At 36.1% G+C, this 22,198-nt stretch overlaps 1 protein-coding gene across 2 annotated transcripts in view; it reads right to left on the reverse strand.

Moving 5' to 3' along the window:
- Positions 1 to 22,198, reverse strand: part of SUGCT (succinyl-CoA:glutarate-CoA transferase) — a 714,309-nt gene that overhangs the window by 660,913 nt on the left and 31,198 nt on the right. For both annotated transcript variants that reach the window (XM_038562658.1, XM_038562657.1), the window contains exons 4-6: positions 19,989 to 20,074; positions 19,400 to 19,450; positions 12,799 to 12,919 (exon numbers count right to left, since the gene is read on the reverse strand). In XM_038562658.1, coding sequence (XP_038418586.1) covers positions 12,799 to 12,919; positions 19,400 to 19,450; positions 19,989 to 20,074 — 258 coding nt within the window. The remainder of the gene's footprint in view (positions 1 to 12,798; positions 12,920 to 19,399; positions 19,451 to 19,988; positions 20,075 to 22,198) is intronic.

Here is a 22,198-nt window from a genome sequence, read left to right on the forward strand (position 1 = left end):
TTTGTGTCTGGCTTATTTTACGTAGCATAACATCTTCAAGGTTCATCTATGTTGTAGCACGTGTCAGAAATTTCTTCCCTTTTATGCTGAATAATATCCTATTGTATGCATATACCCCACTTTATTTAACCATTCATCCATTCATTAATGGACACATGGGTTGCTTCCAATTTATGGCCATTTGGAATAATGCTGCTATGAACATATATGTGTAAATATCTGTTCAAGTCCCTGGTTTCAATTCTTTTGCATATATACCCAGAAGTGGAATAGCTGGCTCATATGGTAATTGTGTTTAAATCTTTGAGGAACCTCCATTGTGGCTTACATTAGTATATCTACCCACCAGTATAGTACACAAGGCTACTAATTTGTCCATGTCCTCACCAACACTTATCTTCTGTGGGTTTTTTTTTTTTAATAGTAGCTACCCAATAGGTATGAGGTGGTATCTCATTTTAGTATTGATTTGAATCTCCCTAATAATTAGTACTGCTGAGTATCTGAGTATCTTTTCTCTCTGGAGAAATGTCTATTCAGGTCCTTTGCCCATTTTTTAATTGGCTTGTTTGTTAGACTAGTTTTTCTTATACCCAAATATGTTTGCCAAATTTTTTAACTTTGGTATTTTTTCACTTGATAAACTTTTGTGGGTTTTACATTCTTTACAAATCAGAATCACTGATTCCACAATCTGATAATCTATCAACATCCCTGATCTTTCAGAATTGCGTGACTATTATCTACTTCACATACTTTTAACCTCTGCGATTAAAAATACTGTAGTTCAAGTAAAGGACTGAAAGTTGTAGTATTGCACTAAGGCTGGCTGGGAAGATCATCCAAAGAATGGAAAAAATATCATTAGCACTTATGAAATAAATGCTATCTAAATTTTATCTAACATTTTTTTGCATCCTTTTAAGTATAACATTTCTTCTTATCTAGCATTACTTCTTTAAATTTATGGATTTATTTCCCAGGCATATTACCATAAAGGGAAACAATTCAGTTCGATGACAGGGTTTTGGGATGATGGCTAAGTCTTGGCATGTTTATCTGGAACGATCTGTGAATCACTGGGTTTATGAAGATTTTGAAATAATTACTACTTAAACATGAACCGATGTTGTCTTCTTTTTCCCTCTTGCTAGTCTCTAGCCCTCAAGAAGTTCTTTAAATTGAGAACTATTATCCATATGCTAGAAATGAAAGACCAAAGGTGAAACCAACTGATTCTAGATTTATACCATATTGCTAGGTCTAGCCGATCTCTGCTTCTGGAATTTTAAAGCATTGAGAAAACAGCTCAATGTCCTTCTGGAGTCTTGAATTCCTCTTTTATTGATCAATGGTATATCAAAAATAAAAATAACTGGGGATTGGAGTAGGTCAAACATATATTTATGTATGATTATGTCATGACATAGTACTCACTGCATATCCATAAATACACCCAGCAGAACTCTTTCAAGAAGAGCAATTTGGGGGTGACTGTGTGGCTCAGTCGGTTAAACTTCTGCCTTTGGCTCAGGTCATGATCCTGGGGTCCTGGGATCAAGCTGCTTCAGACTCCATACTCAGCAGGGGATCTGCTTCTCCCTCCCTGGTCTGTCATGTTCTCTCTCAAATGAATAAATAATTTTTTTTAAAAAATTAGAGCAATTTTGTCTCTTTTAACATAATGGGTAGTCATTCTGTTCATGTTCCAGTCTAGTAGATTTTCTTAACTTCACAGTTTCATAAAGAGTTCCCAAGGGAAACTATCATAATGTTCCTTATAACCAGTTAACAACTCAGTATCAGCTTTAAAGTGGTATTTATTATCGGGAAAGTTCTTTATTTAGAAACTATGTATATGGAAAAACTTGACCTTTGTACTTATGTTTAAATATTTGAAAATGCATATGAAATCAGTCAAAACACTTTTATCCTTAAATATGATCCTTTCATACTTAAAAATTTTGAAGACAGATATCTTAGGTTTGTTCTACTTACTATTATTCTTTACAATACACACACAACATATTTGTTTAACAAAATTTGAGTTGAAGAATGTTCAGCTGGGACTCTCTTGTCTCACTCAGTTCATCTGAGACTTCAAATCCACAAAGAATGCTGTAAGTGCAGAATGCCAGTGCAGATCACACTAGATTATTATGAAACCAGTTTTGCTGCCCTCAGCTTATCATCCATTTGAGGGTATGCAAGAAAAGGTAGAGAGGCAAATAAGATCTTTAACAGAAAGAGTTGTCAGGGGTGCCCAGGTGGCTCAGTAAGTTAAGTGTCTGCCTTCATCTCAGGTCTTGATCAAGCTCTGTGTTCAGCAGGGAGCCTGCTTTTCCCTCTCCCTCTGCCTGCTGCTCCTCCTGCTTGTGCTCTCATTCTCTCTCTCTCTCTCTCTCCATCAAATAAATAAATAAAATCTTAAGAAAGAAAAGAAAAGAAGGAAGGAAAAAGTTGTCAGCATGCCATGCATTTCACCCTGCCTCCTCCTTACTTCAAGTCACTTAAGGGACACTTCAAAAAAAGCATCTGAGATCTTGGCCTGTGTTCTGAGAACTTGAAATTACCAAAGGACTTGACTTGTTGCCTAAAAACATACCAAAAGCAAGAGGTTATGGTTTCATCAGTTAAAGGCAGCAAAAGTTAACAGGTTTGGAAGTAAACTGCAGTCCCACCAATGATGAAGAGAAAGGGAGAGTTTGCCCTATGAGCCAAGGAGACTATCAGAAAAGCAGAACAAGCTCATTTTAAAGGAATTCTCTACCCATACGGGCTGCATATAGGACCATGTGACCTAAAGAGACAGTCTGTGTACAGAGGACCACAAAAAGACAGGGGCTAAAGCGGAAGAACTACAGCCTGAGATTTCAGGATCCCACAAAGCTCCCCAAAAGACAAAGAGCCACCAAATGAGCTTCAAGCACACAGAAGTCTCCAACGCAGGGCTCCAACTCCAGAAGTCAACCAAAGGCTTTTGCATACCCAGTAACTCACTTCCCTTTCCCTAAGAGGGCCTAACTCTGAAGGAATTACATACAGCAGCTAGCCATAGGGAAGAGAACAATCGTGGAAGAATGAAGAAACAATCACTTTCCAAAACATATTTTCTCCCTCAATCTCTCTCTCTCTCTCTGTCTCTCTGTCTCTCTCTCTCTCTCTCTCCCCTCACCCCACCCCACTCCACCCCACCCCACCCAGGTTCCCAAAAAGATGGGCCCATGTTGGGGAGAGGGAAAAGTCATAAGCCACACAAGAGTCTGAAGTTATGATTTCAGATTGGGCTGGACTTTTTAATACTGTAAATGAAACCATCCGGAAAAAAAAAATCTATAGGACTTGCCTGGGATTTCATCCACGAGCAATGAAAATGAGTCAGGAGTGCAGGTTGCAGAGGTAGGGTGGGAGGGAATACAGTTTTTGCTTATACTCCACTGAGTCCAACTTGCACAACACATCTGTTATATGTGTAAGGGTAGAAAGAAGTATTTAAAGATAAAAAGGTTATTCCCTTTGGGGATAAAATAAAGGCATAAAGTCACTTTCTGGAGTCAGTCCATGTCTACAGACAAAATACAAGTTCAGTCCCTCGCTTTATGGGCTGTGTTTTGAAATCTTGTATTTATGTGCTAAGTTTCTCTTCCCCTGCAGAGATGGTGTCATTATTTGTTTGAATAATGAGTTTGGTATGAAATGGTAAATATGTCAAACCACACTTTTGTTGGGGATCACAGACTATAAAATTGGAGAGATGGCCGCAATACTCTGTATTTCTGGAGAAAGGAACATTTCCTGAGAGAAGAGGGGTACAACCGGGACATTCATGGTTTAGATCAGTAGTTACCAATTATTTTGACTCTAAGAACCCCTCTTAATGTCATATCTGTACTGATTATTTATTCAACCTAGAAATGACGCTTACTGCCACGTGAATGTCATGGGAATTAAACTGGACTACAATTTTTAGAGGTTAAAAAAAACAAACTTGCCCATTGCTATTCCATTTGTCTTAATTCTTTCTCTTCTTTCCTTGCTTCCCTTCTTTCTTCCATCCTCCTCTCTTTCCATCCATTCCCCTTCCTTCTTTATTATTCTCCCCTTCAAAATGTTTATGGATCTACAGTGCCAGCCGACTTCTCATTATCCTTCTTTAGAGATGTGGTTATGTGGTGAATATACAGAAAATGATGAGAATACACACACACACACACACACACACACACACACACAGAGACTAACTCATTCTGTAAGAATCCAACTGCAGCAGTGTTTTGTTTTGTATTGTCGTTGCCATGATATGAACGTTGGATGCTGTGGCTAGATGATTTGCCATAGCCATTTGGGCTCACCCTTCTCCGCTACTGACACTGAAACCTGATGGAGGCACAGTGATTTCCTTAGTCATCTAAAGAAATTTTATGTTAATCACTACTCTCTGGAACATGAACTTTCTTTCAATGTCCAATGTGGGTTTTTTTTTTCACTTTTTTAAACAGATTTACAAAAACACAATTTATACAGCATTAAATTCACCCATTGTAAGTCCATAAATCAATATATAGTTTTACAACCATCACCACAATCTAAAAAGTTTCCTCATTCTTCTTTGCAGTTAATCCCCCATGACCATCTCCAGCCTTAGGCAACCACTGATCTGCTTTTCAGCTTACAAATTTGTCTTTTCTTAGACATTTCATATAAATGGAATCAGACAATACCGAGACTTTTGGATCTAACCTTTTTCAGGCAGCTGGATGTTTTTGAGGTTCATCCATACTGTAGTATGAATCAGCACTACACTCCTTTTGGTAGCCAAGTGGATCATGCTCTTTCCATCATATATCTAAAGTCATAGCCAGAATCAAAAGTCATGCAGCTTTTCTCATATGTCCTTCTTTTGTGCACTAATATGATTAGCACAGATTATTGAAAGTTAACCCATCCTACATTCCTGGATGAACCCCACTCGATTGTGATGTATTATCATTTTATGTACTGCTGGATTCAATTTGTTCATATTTTGTTGAGAATTTTTACTTCCGTGTTCATGAGGGATACTGGTCTTTGGTTTTCTTTTACTGAAATGTCTTGGGGCACCTGGGTAGCTCAGTGGTTGAGCGGCTGCTTTCAGTGCAGGTCATGACTCCAGGGTCCTGGGATCAAGTCTCGCTTTGGGTTCCCCACAGGGAGCCTGCTTCTCCCTCTGCCTATCTCTCTGCCCCTCTCTGTCTCTCATGAATAAATAAATTAAATCTTTAAAAAAATAAAAATAAAACAAGAAATGTCTTTAGTTTGGAATCAGGGCAATGCTAGCCTCATAAAATGAGTTTGGAAAGTATTCCTTCCTCTTCTATTTTCTGGAAGAGATCATGTAGAATTGATAGTATTTCTTACTCGATGTTTGGTAAGACTCACCAGTGAAACCATCTGGGCCTAAAGTTTTTTCCAAACGGTTTTTAGCTAAAAATTTAATTTCTCTAATAGACATAGCACAATTCACATTATTTCTCCTTAAGTAAGTTTTGGTACTTTGTATCTTCTTCGAAGGATTTACTCTTTTTATCTTGGTCAGTATGACTAGAAGTTTGTCAGAGAGAAGATACAAAGTTAACCAATATCAGGAATGAAAGAAGAGCCATCACTTCTGACAACAAACACATTAAAAGGATATCCCTGTATTTCTAGGTCTGATTCTGCCCTCTGTTTGTTTACTCATTTGTTTTGTTTTTAGATCCCACATATGAGCGAAATCATATGGTATTTGTCTTTCTCTGACTTATTTCACTTAGCAGGTTGCTCTAGGCCCATCCATGGTATCACACACAAATGGCAGACCTCACCCTTTTTTATAGCTGTATAATTCAATGTCCAACATTTATAATGAAGTTCTTCAGTGAGTTAATCAGTATTTGATTCCTCTCTATTTTAAAGATTATTTTTAATGTAATTTGGATCATTCCCTCTATTCCTCAAATTGTTCCCAGATTGCCATACCACTTGTACCCCTCTTCTCACGCATTCTGATTGTTTTTGGTATTTCAGGCATATTGGATTTCTCTTAGGCTTTTAAAGATATTTTGATCCTTCCTACCCTCAGGGTCTTTGCATATGGTGTTCTCTCGGACTGAATGGCTCCTCCCCTTGATCTTTGAATGGCTGGTTCCCTCTCAAATTTTAGGTCTATTAAATGATAACTCCCCAGAAAGGCCTTTCCTGACCATCCCATTACACTATGCACCCTGTTCTCTATTAATCTGTCACAGTACCTTGTGTGATTCTTTCATAACAACACAATTTATTAGTACAAAGCATACTATTTTTTAACTTTTTATAAAATGTCTCCAACACTAGGCTGTAAGCTCTCAAAGGCAGAAATCATGTCTGCATTGTTCACCCTGTACACTCAACACAGCCAGGAAATACAGAAGCTCAAGAAATATGCATGGGTGTGGGAGAAGGGAGACAGAGGAAAGGAAGGGAGGGAAGGTAGGAGGGAGTTATTTGGATATTTCTGGATCTTCTGTTATGTTGAACATAAAAGGGTATACAGAATAATATAACAAGAATGCATGCTTATTTGGCAAATATAGTTGAAGTCCTGTGTATGTCCCTTCCCTGTGCCATATCCCTCCTTCTCCACTCCTCAGGAGTAATCATTCTCTTAAATTTAGTGTTTCTCACTACCATACACATCTTTATATTTTAATCACACTTAAGTGAATTACTAAAAAATACATATGATTTTTATTATCTTAACTCTACATAAACAGTATCATTCTGCATATTAGCTTTTGAAATTTACTCTCTTCCCTAAATTCCATGTTTGGAAAGTTCATCTAGTTGATTTTATGTTCCCGCTTACTCTTTCCACTGCTTAATAGCATCCCACTTGTTATATTACACATTTATCCATTTTCCTACTGAAATGTACTTCATCTCATATTCTCACCTTTTTGTTCATACACACAATGCTGCTATGAACATTCTTCATGTACCCTCACACACATGTTCGAGACTTTCTATAGGTACATATCTAAAAGTGAAACTGGAGATCATGTATAATCTCAGAAGAGCTTGCCAAATTGCTCCCAACATGGATGTCATTTTCCAACATGGATATCGGTCCTCCAGCAATGTTCACGGATTCCTTTGCTTCCTCCACACTTGGTAGTGTCAGACTTTTAAATGTCTGTCAATCTCTTAGGTGTGAAGTGGAATATTATTTTTGTTTTAATTTGTATTTTTATTTTTTTATTTAAATTTTAGTTAGTTAACATACAGTGTAATTTGCATTTTTCTAAAAACTACCAAGCCTGAGCAACTTTTTACGGCCATTCAGGCTTCCTTTTCTGGAGCCTGCCCATTTTTCTATTAAATTGTTTCTCTTTTTTTCTATTTGATTTAAAGGAATTTTTAATATATTTTGGTTATTAATCCTTTGTCAGTTATCTTCCACGGATCTGTGACTCATCTTCTTGCTTTTTTTACAGTGGCTTTTGATGCACCAAAGTTTTCCATTTTAATAAGTAGTCAAGTTTATCAATCTCTTCCTTTGTTGTTTATACTTTTCGTATGTTGTCTAAAAAATTCTTCCCTGCCCTACAGTCATAAAGACATTTTCCTATATTGTTTTCTAAAAGTTTTAAAGTTTTACATTTTTATACTTAGGGCATAAATCAATCTAGAATACTATGTTATTATATAGAATAAGCTCAAGATCAATTTTATCTTTCTCCATAAGGATAACCAATGTTCTACCATCAATTATCACATATTCTATTCTTTAATGATCTATAGTGTAAGCCCTAAGAAAACATGTTTCCGTACATATGCCAGGAGTTTCTGAGCTCTCTATTCTGGTTCCATCGATGTATTTCTTTATCCTTGTACTAATACCACACTGTCTTGTTACTGTCTTATGAGTCTTAATATCTAACAGGGCAAATCTATCTACCAGGGTCTTCCTTAAAACTGTCTTAGCTATTCTTAATTCATAAGTAGAGCTCTCAGACTTACTTTCTATTTAAAACTAAAGAATGGGTCTAATTCTCTAAAATATTCTCTCTGATATGAGTCCTAAGGTCCCTCTTGAGGACCTATCCCCAAGCAGAATCCTGCAATTTGTCCATACAAGGACATGGTTAAGAAAATGTCATTGGGGAATTCACAAAAATCAAAAAGGTATTTTGCAAAGCCCTTTCCGCCCCCCTCACAAAAAGAATTACTTAACGAGAATACACAGGTGTACCTGGATGGCTTAGGTCATGATCCCAGGATCCTGGGATCAAGCCCTTCATTGGGCTCCCAGCTCAGTGAGAAGTCTGCTTCTCCCTCTCCTTCTGTTTCTTCCCCCTGTTTGTGCTCTCTCTAAATAAATAAAATCTTTTAAAAATAATAATAAATAAAGGGCATACACAATGTTCCTACCACAAAATTAGTCTAGTCAATAATATAATGTAATGTTTATCTAGGAAAAGAGTAATGAGGTTAATAAGAAGAAAAAAAGTAAATATTTTTAAATGTAGTAGAGAGGATTTTTACTGCTAAGTTTTTATAATTAATAACGTGCTCAGAAGAAACAAAGGAAAGAAGGTACAACTTAAAAATTAAAGTGTCAAGGAGAATATCATTATACTTCTAAAAGTATAGAGAAGTAGAGAATGGTCAGTTTAAAAAACAAAACTTCTTAAAAAATATCAACATGCTCCTACAGAGATTCTCTCTACTGGCACACAGGAAACACTAGTTTTCTCAAAAAGGAATTCCTAGTGAATTATAGCTTTTTAAACACTGCCCCCTAATGTTCATACTCTGAAATGATAAGAGGACCTTGCTAACAAAAATAATCAGGTCCTTCCTCCCTTGTGATCAACCCAGCATTTTTGTCCTGCAGACCAGATTTCACAGACTGAGACAATCTCAACCACACAAATGTCAGAGTGCATTAAAATAAATCTCCTAACCATTCTAATATTACTCTCATCAGCAATAAGGCCAACATGTGAGTGAGAACAGACTATTTGGGCTTGGACAGCTCTCACAAAACAGCCATGCCACTGGGAAACATCAGGAAAGTCTAGGATCCCAATCATAACATGTGCAACTTTAGACTGATCTAATCAGTCTAAAAAATATCAAAAACAAGTACTGATTACCAAGAATATCAAACTTTAAAAAAAAAGAGATGGCCCTTACTTTAAATACACACAAATCCATGACTCATAAATGACCTTTGCTTCCAAAAGATTGTTGAAATTTAGACTCCCTGATGAGTAACAACAAATGAAAGAGATGAACAAGAATATACTATTCTCAAGTCAAGCTGTTCAATGTCTTATAATCACAAAGACACAATTATAAGACAGTGTCTTATAATCCACGCTGCCACTTAACAATATAAGTTATAACAATATAACATAAAACAATGATATATGTCCAAGTATCGAAAACACAAAGGCACTTAATATTTTGTCAAGAGGCCTGAGTTTTAAAGCCATCTGCCATTAAACTGCTGTGTGACCAGAGGTCCCTTAGACGTCCTGGACCTTTCTTTATCAGGAAATAAAGGAGAATGAGCTATATGGATGTTTTTCTCATGATTGTCAGGAGATGGGGATGTAGAGGATTACAGAATCATGGTGCTTTTTCAGACTGCAAATGCTGCTCCCCACCAGCTCCTTTTCCCCCATCCCTATCAATGAAAAGCATATGAATTCCCCACTCTCCCCATAGCTGAGAACTTCTGCATTATACAGTCTATCTCCAAGGCCCTTTGCCACACTAAAATTTAATATGGGATCTGAGAACTGGAAGAAAATGTAGAGATTCTCTAATCATAAGCCAAGACCCAGAAGAACTGTTGGCTGTAACTATAGTTAGTGATAGATGTGAAACTTTGGGAAATTTAAGGCTTCCCAAGTGGAGTAGCCTTTTTTTTTTTTTTTTTTTAGATTTTATTTATTTGAGAGAGAGAACACAAGCAGGGGAAGGGGCAGAGGAAGAGGGAGAAGCAGACTCCCCCCCAAGTGGAGAGCCCCACGCAGAGCTCCATCCCAACCCTGAGATCATGACTGAAACTGAACTTAGATGCCTAACTGACTGAGCACCCAGGTGCCCCTCAAGTGGATTAGCATTTTGTTTGGCTGGGGAACTGTAATAAAATACATTATTATTCCTAAACTTTACCCCTCTTGGAATCCACACCTTGCCATGTTACTCTGTAGTTCCCATTAGAGTAGAATATATTTCACCATGTGTTCCAACCGGGCTTGGTCACATGACTTGCCTTGACCAAAGGAATGTAAGCAAATGGGATGTGAGCTAATGCTTTAATCGTGCTTGTGAGTTTAGGGTCCTTCTCTTGGACTCCAGACTTCCACTATGAGGAAAACATGCATTTGGTAGCCACTGGTCCAAGCAGTATAAGAGAAAGGTAGAGCACACCAGGCCCCCAAGCTGAAACCTGGAGTCAAATCTAACTAGTCGGGATCAGCTGAATCTCAACCAATACAAATTCATGGAAATGAGAAATAAATACTTACTGTCATATAAGATTTTACATTTGCTAGTTATGTAGCATTTTTATGATAGCAAGGTAATTCAAAGATAATATTTTACCTATTTTAATAATTTAGACCTCAACATTTCCATCGGACTGTGAGATTTTAAGGAAAAAAATCTTTCCCTCTCTCTGACACATATAAATAATGATATATAGACACAAAAATGGAATACTACAACGAAGAAAAAGCCAGAGTTAGCGACAAAGAGTCACCTACTATGTACAGACCCTGTCTCTCATGCTGATTCAGTAGAGAAGTTAATGATCATTGGGCTCCTCATCCTCTCTAAAATAATATCAGCCAAACATTGCAGTTATAGCTTAAGTTATATAAAAATAGCACCACATAATATTGTGAGAAACATTATTTATACTAATGTAATATGTCACAAGGTATTATTATATCTCAATTAACCTGAATGCACAGAAATAGGAGTATTTTGGTTATCACTTTATGACTAATAAACCTCATCACTCCTCAGCTACCTCCACCACTACTACCCTAATTCAAGCCACCAGTATCCCTAGCCTGGAGTAGCTCAATAGCTTCTTTCTCCCACTTCTACCCATGTCCTCTACAGTCTATCCTCAACACAGTAGTTATAGTGATCCTTTTAAAAATATGTCAGATCATATCATTCTCCCATTCAAAACACTCCATTAGCTCATCAACTTATTCAAAGTGAGAGCCAAATTCCTTAAGTGTTGCCCACCAGCTCTTCGTGATCTTGCTAACCAACACCTCCATGTTTTTCTTCCTATTACATTCCCTTTGGCTCACTCTGCTGCAATCATCCTTGCTGGTTCTCAAACATGCCCAGCACACTCCTGCCTTGGGTCCTTTGCACCTGCTATTTCTCCTTCCTGAAACCATCTTTGCCAATATCTATATGATTCACTCCTTTACTTCATCCAGGTCTCTGCTTGAATGTTATCTTATCAAGAGAGCCTTCTGGGGATCCCTGGGTGGCGCAGCGGTTTAGCGCCTGCCTTTGGCCCAGGGCGCAATCCTGGAGACCCGGGATCGAGTCCCATGTCGGGCTCCCAGTGCATGGAGCCTGCTTCTCCCTCTGCCTATGTCTCTGCCTCTCTCTCTCTCTCTCTGTGTGTGTGACTATCATAAATAAATAAAAATTTAAAAAAAAGAGAGCCTTCTGTCTCTCTTTTTTTAAAGATCTTATTTATTCATTTGAGAGAGAGAGAGCATGAGCAGGGGGTAGGGGTTGCAGAGGCAGAGGGAGAAGTAGACTCCCTACTGAGCAGAGAGCCGCAGTGGGGCTTGACTCCCAGGACTCTGAGATCAAGACCTGAGCTGAAGGCAGAAGCCTAACTGACTGAGCCACCCAGGCTCCCCCGAGGGAGCCTTCTCTTCTCTCCAGGTATAAAACAGCTCCTCCTCACTCCATCCCTCTTGCCCTACTTTATGTGTCTTTAGCCCTTATCACTACCAGGCTCAATTACAAAAAACAAAACACAAAAGAATATGTTTATTTATTTACTATCTATCTTCCTAATCTATAATGCAAACCTCCATGAGAGCATAAATATGTATTATTCAATGCTACATCCTGGAACCTTAGAATACTGCCTGGCAAATCATAGGCCTATAGTAAATATTTGGTAGGTGAATGAATAAAGACAAAATATTATGAATTTTTCTGATAAAAACTATTAATGTAACTCAGAATTTTCAGAGCCACTTTTCTACATTGCATCCCTAATTAATAGTTAAGTGTTTAAAAATATGTTAAACTAATATGATAGCTTTTTTCCCTTGGACCTAAACACAGACACACACACACAAACATACACAACATTCACCAGCTAAACCATCTGAAAGACTGTATAGCACTCTTTTCCTTCACCTGGCTTAACACTTTTGACTATATTAAAGGGATATGTTGATTTCCTGTGCTATCCTAAAGCCAATTAATATTTCACCTACAATTCTGCATATGAATTAATAACAGTACTTTGTAAATGTCTGTAAAATATCAATAGAAAAATTGGCAAAAAGCTACAGGCATACAATTCAAGAAGACATACAAAGAACCAATAAATATATGAAAAATCTTCATTTCGTTTAATGTTCTTTAACGATTAACAGGGGGGTGAGGACTAGTGAGAACAGAATCACTTCAAGAAAATCAACACTATATGAGGTTTCTTACATTGATAAAGAAACCCAGTAGCTGGAAAGTCTACTCATGGACAAGGGTGTGGGGTCGAAATACCTGTGATGGAACAGTAGATGATGTGAGGAGCAATCTTGTCTATATCTTCATATCCCAGGCCCACTGCAGACAGTTTGCCAGGGACATAGTTTTCCACAAATACATCACAAACAGCTGCAAGCTGAGGAAAAAGGGGAAGATGAGTCAGACTTCTTAAGGGACTTCCAAACTTTCAACAAATCCCCACATGACACAATTCTTTCTAATTTCAGTAAACACAGTTGATCCTTACTTTGCAATAGTCCAGAAAAATCACAGGAAAAGTGAATTACAAAGTAGAATTAAACAAACATAAAGGCTCTCATCAACTACTGGAGGTATTACTGCCAACAAAACAACAGCCATTAAAATACTCAATTAAATATTGCGGCGTTAAGTGGATTCTGCTTATGTTATTTTTTTTTTTTTTTGCTTATGTTAAATATAATATCCAGGTTACATGGTCCAAACATTTTCCCAAGAAGTTTAGGTAGAAAAGTTAAACTATATGTGTACAAATATATGAAAAACACCTTAAATCCTTTACAAAAACTAAATACAATGTCTTTGCTGTTCCCCACCCTTACTATGTAACATTCCTCATTACAACCTGCACATATAGGACTTAATACATGTAAATGTGATTCAGAAATGCTTTCATACTTTTCAAATGCTTCCTTTCCAAAGAGTTCTAAATGTATTTAATGAACCATTAAAAAAAAAAAAAAAAAGATTAAACAGTAACCCAGTGAATCAGTAAATCAGAAACAAGGCCCAGAGTTTGATTCCCAGATCACTGCTCTTGAAACTGGAGGACAACGAACCAACGTACACCTTAAAAATTATTTTCAAAATTTCAATCGTGACTGCATTATCTCTTAAAAGGTCTGTTTTGAAATCATCCAAAAGTTATACTACCTCACCTAGAGAATTCATTACAATAATTCTTTTATTTTTTTGAAAATTTTATCTTTAAGTAATCTCTTTTTTTCTTAAAGATTTTATTAAAAAATAAAGAGAGAAACAGAGAGAGGCAGAGACATAGGCAGAGAAAGAAGCAGGCTCTCCTGGGGAGATCCCTAGGGACTCAATCCTAGGATCCCGGGATCATGCCCTGAGCCGAAGAGAGATGCCCAACCACTGAGCCACCCAGGCGTTCCTATTTTTAAATAATCTTTACACCCAGTGTGGGACCCAAACATACAAGCCCAAGAGCAAGAGTCACATGCTCCACCAACTGAGCCAGCCAGGTGCCCCCATTTCGGTAGTCCTTGAACATATCCAAGTGTCTAATAACTATTCAACAATTTTTAATTGCTATATTGACAGAGATTTAGATATAGTCATAAATACACACTAATAAAATAGAGGAAGACTCCAGATAAAGGTGGGCAAACTTTTTCCATAAAAGGTCAAATAGTAAATTTCTCAGCCTTTGCAGGCCACATACATTCCCTGTCGGATACTCTTCTTTACATTCCTTTAGCAATCTTTAAAAAGTATAAAACCCACTCTTAGTCCATAAACCATTCAGAAACAAATATGATCTGAGATCACGTTACTGAGAACCTCTCCTTTAGATTGAAAAGATTAATTAGCATAAACTGTAGATGGAAACATGTAAATAAATTGAGTGCCTGTCTGTTCTTGTGTCACTAAATTTGGAATATATAGTTGAAATTGTCAGACTTAACGAAATTTGGAGGCAGAAGTAATCCTACGAAACATCTCAATGAAATAACCAGTCACCCAGTCAGCAGAGCTCCTGAAACAGTGGCACCAGAGGCCAGGTAACCACTTATCTAGAGAGGAATGATAAATATATTAAGATATAGGACAGAGAGAGAAAGGTTGAAGTATGCACTCCAAATCTCAAGCCATATAGGCATCTTTCCAAATTTCAGGCTAACATTTGAAACCATGGAAACCAATTAACATTTGAGCAATTTTTCACATAAGCAACTCCATGCAGGGAGAGTTCCAATAAAGATGCATTTACTTATTTATTGTTAACGACAACCAAGTATTGCTTAGGGGATTGGGGAGAGGGCAGGTGTTAGTAGTAAATAAAACAAAAAGCTGCACTTAACTTCAACTTATTTCACAAATTTTTCTAAACCTCTATTTACTATTTATAAGGCACTCCTGTGGGCAGTAAAGAAAAACTACATCAAACATATCTAGGTTTCTACACTGGTCAGCTCTTGCTGCATATATTCTGCATGATGCATTATAGAGTACCTTATGCAAATGACATTTAACAAATTATTTTTAATTTTTTTAAATATTTTATTTATTTATTCATAAGACACAGGGAGAGAGGCAGAGATTTAGGCAGAGGAAGAAGAAGGCTTCCTGCAGGAAGCCTGATGCAGGACTCAATCCAGGATCCCAGTATCATGACCTGAGCCAAAGGCAGATGCTCAACCACTGAGCCACCCAGGTGCCCCTATTTTTAATTTTTAAAAGCCCTGTGTGGGTTCCTTAAGAAGTTAAACATAGAATTACCATATGACCCAAAAAATACCTCTTCTAGGTATACACTCAAAAGAATTGAAAATAGGGACTCAAACAGATACTTGTCCCAGATGCAAATGTTCACAGCAGCATTATTCACAGTAGCCACAAGGTGAAAATTATCCAAATGTCCATCAACAGACAAATGTACCTATCCATGAAATGGAATATTACTCAGTCGTAAAAAAGATGATGTTCTGATACATGCTACAACATGGACAAACCTTGAAAACATTATTCTAAGTGAAATTAACCGACACAGCAGTACAAATATTGTATGATTTCACTTATATAAACTACTCAGAATAGGCAAATCCATAAAGACACAAAGTCGATGAGAGATTATCAGGGGCTAGAGAGAGAAGGAAGGAGAAAACTATTGCTTTCACCCCAGTTTCTGTCTGGGGTGATGCAACATTTTAGAAACACATCAGTAAGGATTGCACACTATTATGAATGTAATTCATGTACTTAAAAATGATTAAAATGGGAATTTCTATGTTTTATACTACCACAATAAAAAAAATTTTACCTGTGTAAGGTATTTGTATTTTCAGACTTCTGTGGAATCCTAAATTATATCTCAATCTACACCAAGTATTCAAATGGACCACAATAAAACTCACTGGTTCAGTAAAACAAGAAAATAAACATCATTAATAAGTTATGCTACTAGAAAAGTATTAAAAATATTTTAAGTTACCAAAACAAGCAGATTAAAACACATTATACATGGTATTACCTCACGTTTGGGGGGGGAAATGAGCATATAATGGAATAAGGAGATTTGACATGATTCATTAAAATATTAATATTTTTGCATAAACATGCATTAGTACTTGTTTAACAAGTCAAAAATTCTTTTAACTAAAAAGAGCTGTGCACAGAGCACCATGTAGTTTGGCTCTATGATGTCCTAAGAAAAATACAGAAAAGATGAGTTTAAGAGCAATAACAATTCTACTGATAAAGATAGAGAGTAGTTTTTATGCTTACCCAAGAACTGAGTACATATGCACTATAATATTTATTCAGAACTATCCCTAGAAAAGTATATAGGGCAGAAATTATTCTTTTCTCTATCCTATAAATATTTATTTTAAATATGTCCTAGCCACTTGCTAGATATTGATTCTTATTTGTTCTGTCATTCAACACATTCTCTCTCCCTCTGTTTCGGGATATTCAGTCATTTCAAGATCATGTGTGTTCCCTACAGCTTCAGCTAATCATTCATAAAAATTCTAACACAAGAGTGCTATAATTAGAGTCATCAGAAAACTCCCTCGGAGTTATAATTGCTCTCCACTCTAACTACAAGTGTTATAAATGACAATTATCTCAAGGGAGACCAAGTGTTTACTTCATTTCCCTGATACTATAATCTACTAGGAAATAAAGTGAGAAGACTGGTTTCCAGTTTTACTGGTGATCACCTCTTCCTCATCTAAGTACTCACAAATCACCTAAAACATCTATTCTAGAATCTGGCCCAGAATAAAAAGCAAGCACAATTTTGTATGAGTTAGAGAAGCTACTATCTTTTTCTGTCTGAAAGAGAAAAAAGAAAATCTTCAAAAAAAAAAAAAAAAAAAAAAAAAAAAGAAAATCTTCCGTCTGGTCACAGAATTAAATAAGAACTAAATGAGAACTAAAATTAATTTGAAATATAGAGTATCTGATTCTGAGTTCTCTTCACTAGATGTAATTTAAGAACAAAGTGGAGATCAGAAATAGAAAGGAAAGTGATGATAATAATTTATCCACATTTATGAACAAAGAAATCATAAAAGTAATTTCTAAAATGTTATATCAAAGAATATGCTTATTGGTAGGAAATGTATTCTGAAAGATGTCAGCACAAAGTTTCATATTTTTCACTTTAAAATAATTCAAGGGGGCAGTCCAGGTGGTTCAGCAGTTTAGCATTGTCTTCAGACCAGGTTGTAGTCCTAGGGACCTGGGATCAGGTCCCACATCAGGCTCCCTGCATGGGGCCTGCTTCTCCCTCTGCCTGTGTCTCTGCCTCTCTCTCTCTCTCTGTGTCTCATGAATAAATAAATAAAATCTTTAAATTCAAGAGGTGCCTGGGGTGCCTGGTTAAGCATCTGACTCCTGATTTCAGCTCAGGTCATGATCTCAGAGTCGTGAGATCAAGCCCTGCATTGATCTCCACATTCAGTATGGAGTCTGCTTGAGATTCTCTCTCCCTCTTCCTTTGCCCCTCCTCCTACTCGCTCTAAATAAATGCATAAATAAATAAATAAATCTTTTAAGAAGTTAAAATAGTTCAAAAATACATACGCAAACACACACATAGGTATACATATGTAAATAAGCAAATATAGCAAAATATTAAAATTATTGCAACGAGGCATAGGGTTAAAGAAAGTTCCTTATATTCTTCTTTCAACTCTTCTATATCTTTGAATTTTTCATAATAAAATGTTGGAAAAATATAAAATCCATGACATTGCTCTGTGGACCATAACATGTGCACACAAAATGGATATTGTGACTGTCAACTAATTAACACAGAGAATTATCTGAAATATAAATGACAGGTCAGAAAATTATTAAATCATATTGTTATGAAAATATCAGGCTCTACCTAGATTTTCTAAGCAGAGTTTTGTTTTTTGCACAAGCTGTTTTTGGTTAGCCTGTAGATAAAGGAGTCATATTTTTTGAAGCTCTCATGTATCCAGTTGATTGCTTTGTATGCTACTTTGGAACCGTTTCCATAAACTAAACTCATTATATTAGCAACCATAGCCACCATGGCCTGAATACAGAGGTTTTTTTGCTACTCTTAAGTTAAAAGAGAAATTGATGCCAGAAAGATTAAAAAGACTAAGCAAAAAATAATTTCTCCCCTAGGCAATAAGATTTGTAACATGCTAAAAGCTAAAAACATATAATTAGCTAAAAGCAATAGACATGAATATGTCCCCATACAATCTATTTAAGTTTAATATGACTTGAAATGTACTTTATTATTAACAATCAGACATGAAGAGAAATCAAGCCCATAATGAAAGTCAACTTAAAGTTGTTACAGTATGGGCAGCCCCAGTGGCCCAGTGGTTCAGCGCCAACTTCGGCCCAGGGCCTGATCCTGGGTTCCCGGGATCGAGTCCCACATCAGGCTCCTGCATGGAGCCTGCTTCTCCCTCTGCCTGTGTCTCTGCCTCTCTCTCTCTCACTCTTGCTGTCTCTCAAGAATAAGTAAATAAAATCAATCTTAAAAAAAAAAAGTTGTTACAGTATGGTAGAAGATTGGCAAGATTCTAGGACAGTGAGAAGGAACTCCTGGAGATCCATTTACTTTGGTCAGAATTACACATGCAGGCCTAAAATACTCAAATGTACACTTATGTCTTACTAGCAAGAGTATGAATTCCACCTAATACTGCCCCACTGAGAAGCTCTAATGAAATTGAAAAGTATTTGCTCAATCAAATCTGAAACCTTGACTACTTAGGTTAAAATATGAGAATGGTCTGTAATAGAAGCAAGGGAGCAGGAACTGTGACCACTGAAGGTGAAATGGAGAGACAGAAAAACAGAAAGAGGAGAATTAAGGCAAGAACAATCTCCTAAAACCAATTAAAATAAAATGAAATAACCACTGAGGAGAAGATAAAAAAAGAATGGTCTGAGAATGAAGACTATGGGAATTGGGTCCCACATCACTGGGTTCAAATTTCAGCCCCTTCCTTTACCAGCTATGCAATCTTTGGAGCATCACTTGAGCCCCATGCAACTTATTTCTCTCCCATGATTCTAATACCCATTTACAAGTAAAATTCTGAGGATTTGAGATCACATATGGAAAGTGCTCAAGCCTAAGATCTGATACAGAGAAGGCATTTGGTCAATAGTAGACAGCATTATGACTGAGTACTTTCACAAAGTAGAGAAATATTATGCACAACATAAAAGAAATTTTACTTAAACAAATGTAAAGTTAAATTCTTAAATGGTATTTACAGCAACATTAGAGATTACAAATGAAACAAAGTTTTAAAACACCTTTACTCTGATGTTCAAATCCCCAATTACAACCCAAGTGGCAAGATATCTTCCAAAGAGCATACTCTACCTCTTTGATGATTTTCACTCCTTTTGGATCCTTGATATTAACAGCTATACTCTAAAAATTAAAATATAATACATTAAAATAGTATCATAAAGGCTTTCATATTACTGACAGTTCAGTAAGGGAGCCACTCATATCACGTTCTCCTCTCAAAGCAAGTGCATTTTCCTTATGAAGAAACATTTAAATTATATTTACTGATTTTATTTGCAATGTAGATATATTAAGATGATAGCAAGGATTACAGGAAAAAATTTCAAATAATAATACCAAGTGTTAGGCAATCAGCAATCACCGAAAGAAAAAAAATGTAAAGAATCAAATAATTTATTTCTTTAATAAAATTATTTCCATTTTAAACCATTATAGATTCTCATCAAATATTTTAAGTTATTACAGAGGAAGATTAGTTAAAAAAAAAAAAAGCTCTCTTTTTTCTATTTGGTAACTGGTGAATGAATAAAATTTCACCTTCTTTTAAACATTAATTATATATACAAAAAAGGATAGAAATCAATGAGCCAAGGTGATATCAACAGTTTTGTTGTTACAAGAGAAATACAAAGAAAAAACAAAGAAATTATATTCTTACTTTTTTATTTCGATTAACACTGAGAAAATAAGCACTTTCTCTCCCCACAAAAGGTGGTCCCCAAGTTCGTGTATCATCGCCAGCTCCTGAAAACAACAGTATAAGCTATAAAGTTTTAACTATGAAACATCATGAGACATTCAAACCAACATTCACCCATCATACACATTCATAGGTGCCTAAGGAAAATCAGCACAGTTCAGTGGAACTGGCAATCTAGAGGGACCATGAGAACTTGTGGGAACTGTCCAAACTCTACCCATTCATGTTATTCACTAAATCCTTCCATATCATCTTTCACTAGAATCCATGTCTGACAGTCAATATCCAGAAAGAAATCTACTGGCAATCTTTATATTTAATAAATGGCAATTTGAAAGAAAAAAAAATAATTCTCAGTTTTTGAGTAAGTTGGTCAGCTCTCTCTGTGTTTCTTGGCATTAAATCTGCAAAGAAATGCTGAGTCTGCAAAAGATTTTTGTTAAATATTATTTAAACTAGAATAATGGTAAATGAAATTCTATAATAAAATGGCATCATAAATAAATAAATAAATCTCTAAGTTTCTGGGAAATCCCAGAAATAAACCCAAGCATATGTGGTTAACTGATATATGACAAGGGAACCAAGAATGCTCAATGGAGAAAAGACAGTCTTTTCAACAAATGGTACCAGTATAATTGGATACTCACTGGTAAAAGAATAAAACTCAACCCATATCTTATACCACTCATCACTCACAAAAATTAATTCAAGAAGGATTAAAGATTTAAACATAAGACCTGAAACCATGAAACTCCTAGAAGAAGACATAAGGACAAAAGCTTGACATGGGTCTTGGTAATGATTTTTTTGGATTGACACCAAAAGCACAAGCAACAAAATCAAAAATAAACAAGTGGAACTTATTTTCAAACTGAAAAGCTTCTGCACGGCAAAGGAAACCATCAACAAAGTGAAAAGACAACCTACATGCTGTGTGATGACTATAGCTAACAGTACTGTATGATATATAGGAAATTTGTTGAGAGTAAATTCTAATAGTTCTCAGCACAAGGAGAAATTTTTTTCCTTTATTCTTCTCTTCTTTCTTTTTATCATATCTACATGAGAAGATGGCTGTTAGCTGAACCTATTGTAGTAATAATGTGGTAACAATGTATGTAAATCAAACTATCATGCCATGTGCCTCAAACTTATACAGGGATGTATGTTAATTATTTCTCATTACAATTGGAAAAAAAATTTGTGTTATAGCGACCAATCAGAAAAGGCAAAATAAGTTACTGAATAGCAGATTCATTTATTTTCAAATTCTAGAATAAAATTTTAGTCAACTAGGTCTTGCTTCAAGGTAAAAGGTTAAAACCATCAATATTGAGGCACCTGGGTGGCTCAGTGGTTGAGCATCTGCCTTTGGCTCAGATCATGATCCCAGGTCCTGGGATTGAGTCCCACATCGGGCTCCCTGCATGGAGCCTGCTTCTCCCTCTGCCTGTGTCTCTGCCTCTCTCTGTCTCTCATGAAAAAATAAATAAAATCTTGAAAAAAATAAAACCATCAAAATATAGGGGTTTTTTTTCTGGACACCTACTTTAAGTGATATATTTGTGTTAGATTCAAAGACAACACTTTGAAGAGTTACAGAAAAACTTTCCTTTGCACAAAAAGCAACTGACAAACAATGTAGACAGCTCAGAAAAATCTATCAATGACTAAATGGCACAAAATAGTATCATTAAGAATTTTATAATATAAGGTCTGGTCAAATATTGATAGCAGAAACTAATCACTATATAAGTAATTAAAATCACAGTATTTATCACTAGCCCCCAAGAAGAAACTACTTGTGAATATGAGTTAAAAGTTTAAATTCTAATCTCATCTAAATGATATAATTAATCTATTAGCCCAGTGACTTTATCACTGAATCTGATCAAGAAAAACAGACATAGCCTTTTGGAAAACAAAACAGAGACCAAAGATCAGACTTATTTATTTAAAAACAAAACAAAACAAAACAAAAAACTCACAAGAGAAAAGAGGATAAAAGAAAAGAAACATTAGTTCCAACTGGAGATAAACCAATAACAAAACAAACCAGTCAATGGTAAGCATCAAATGGAATGGCATGCTCAAAACATCAGGGGGGAAAATGAACTACAAGATGCCAGAAAGGCAATCTTCCAGTAAAAAAAAACAGGTAAAAG

This window comes from Canis lupus, chromosome 18 (genome assembly GCF_011100685.1).
Source record: "Canis lupus familiaris isolate Mischka breed German Shepherd chromosome 18, alternate assembly UU_Cfam_GSD_1.0, whole genome shotgun sequence".
NCBI lineage: Eukaryota > Metazoa > Chordata > Mammalia > Carnivora > Canidae > Canis > Canis lupus.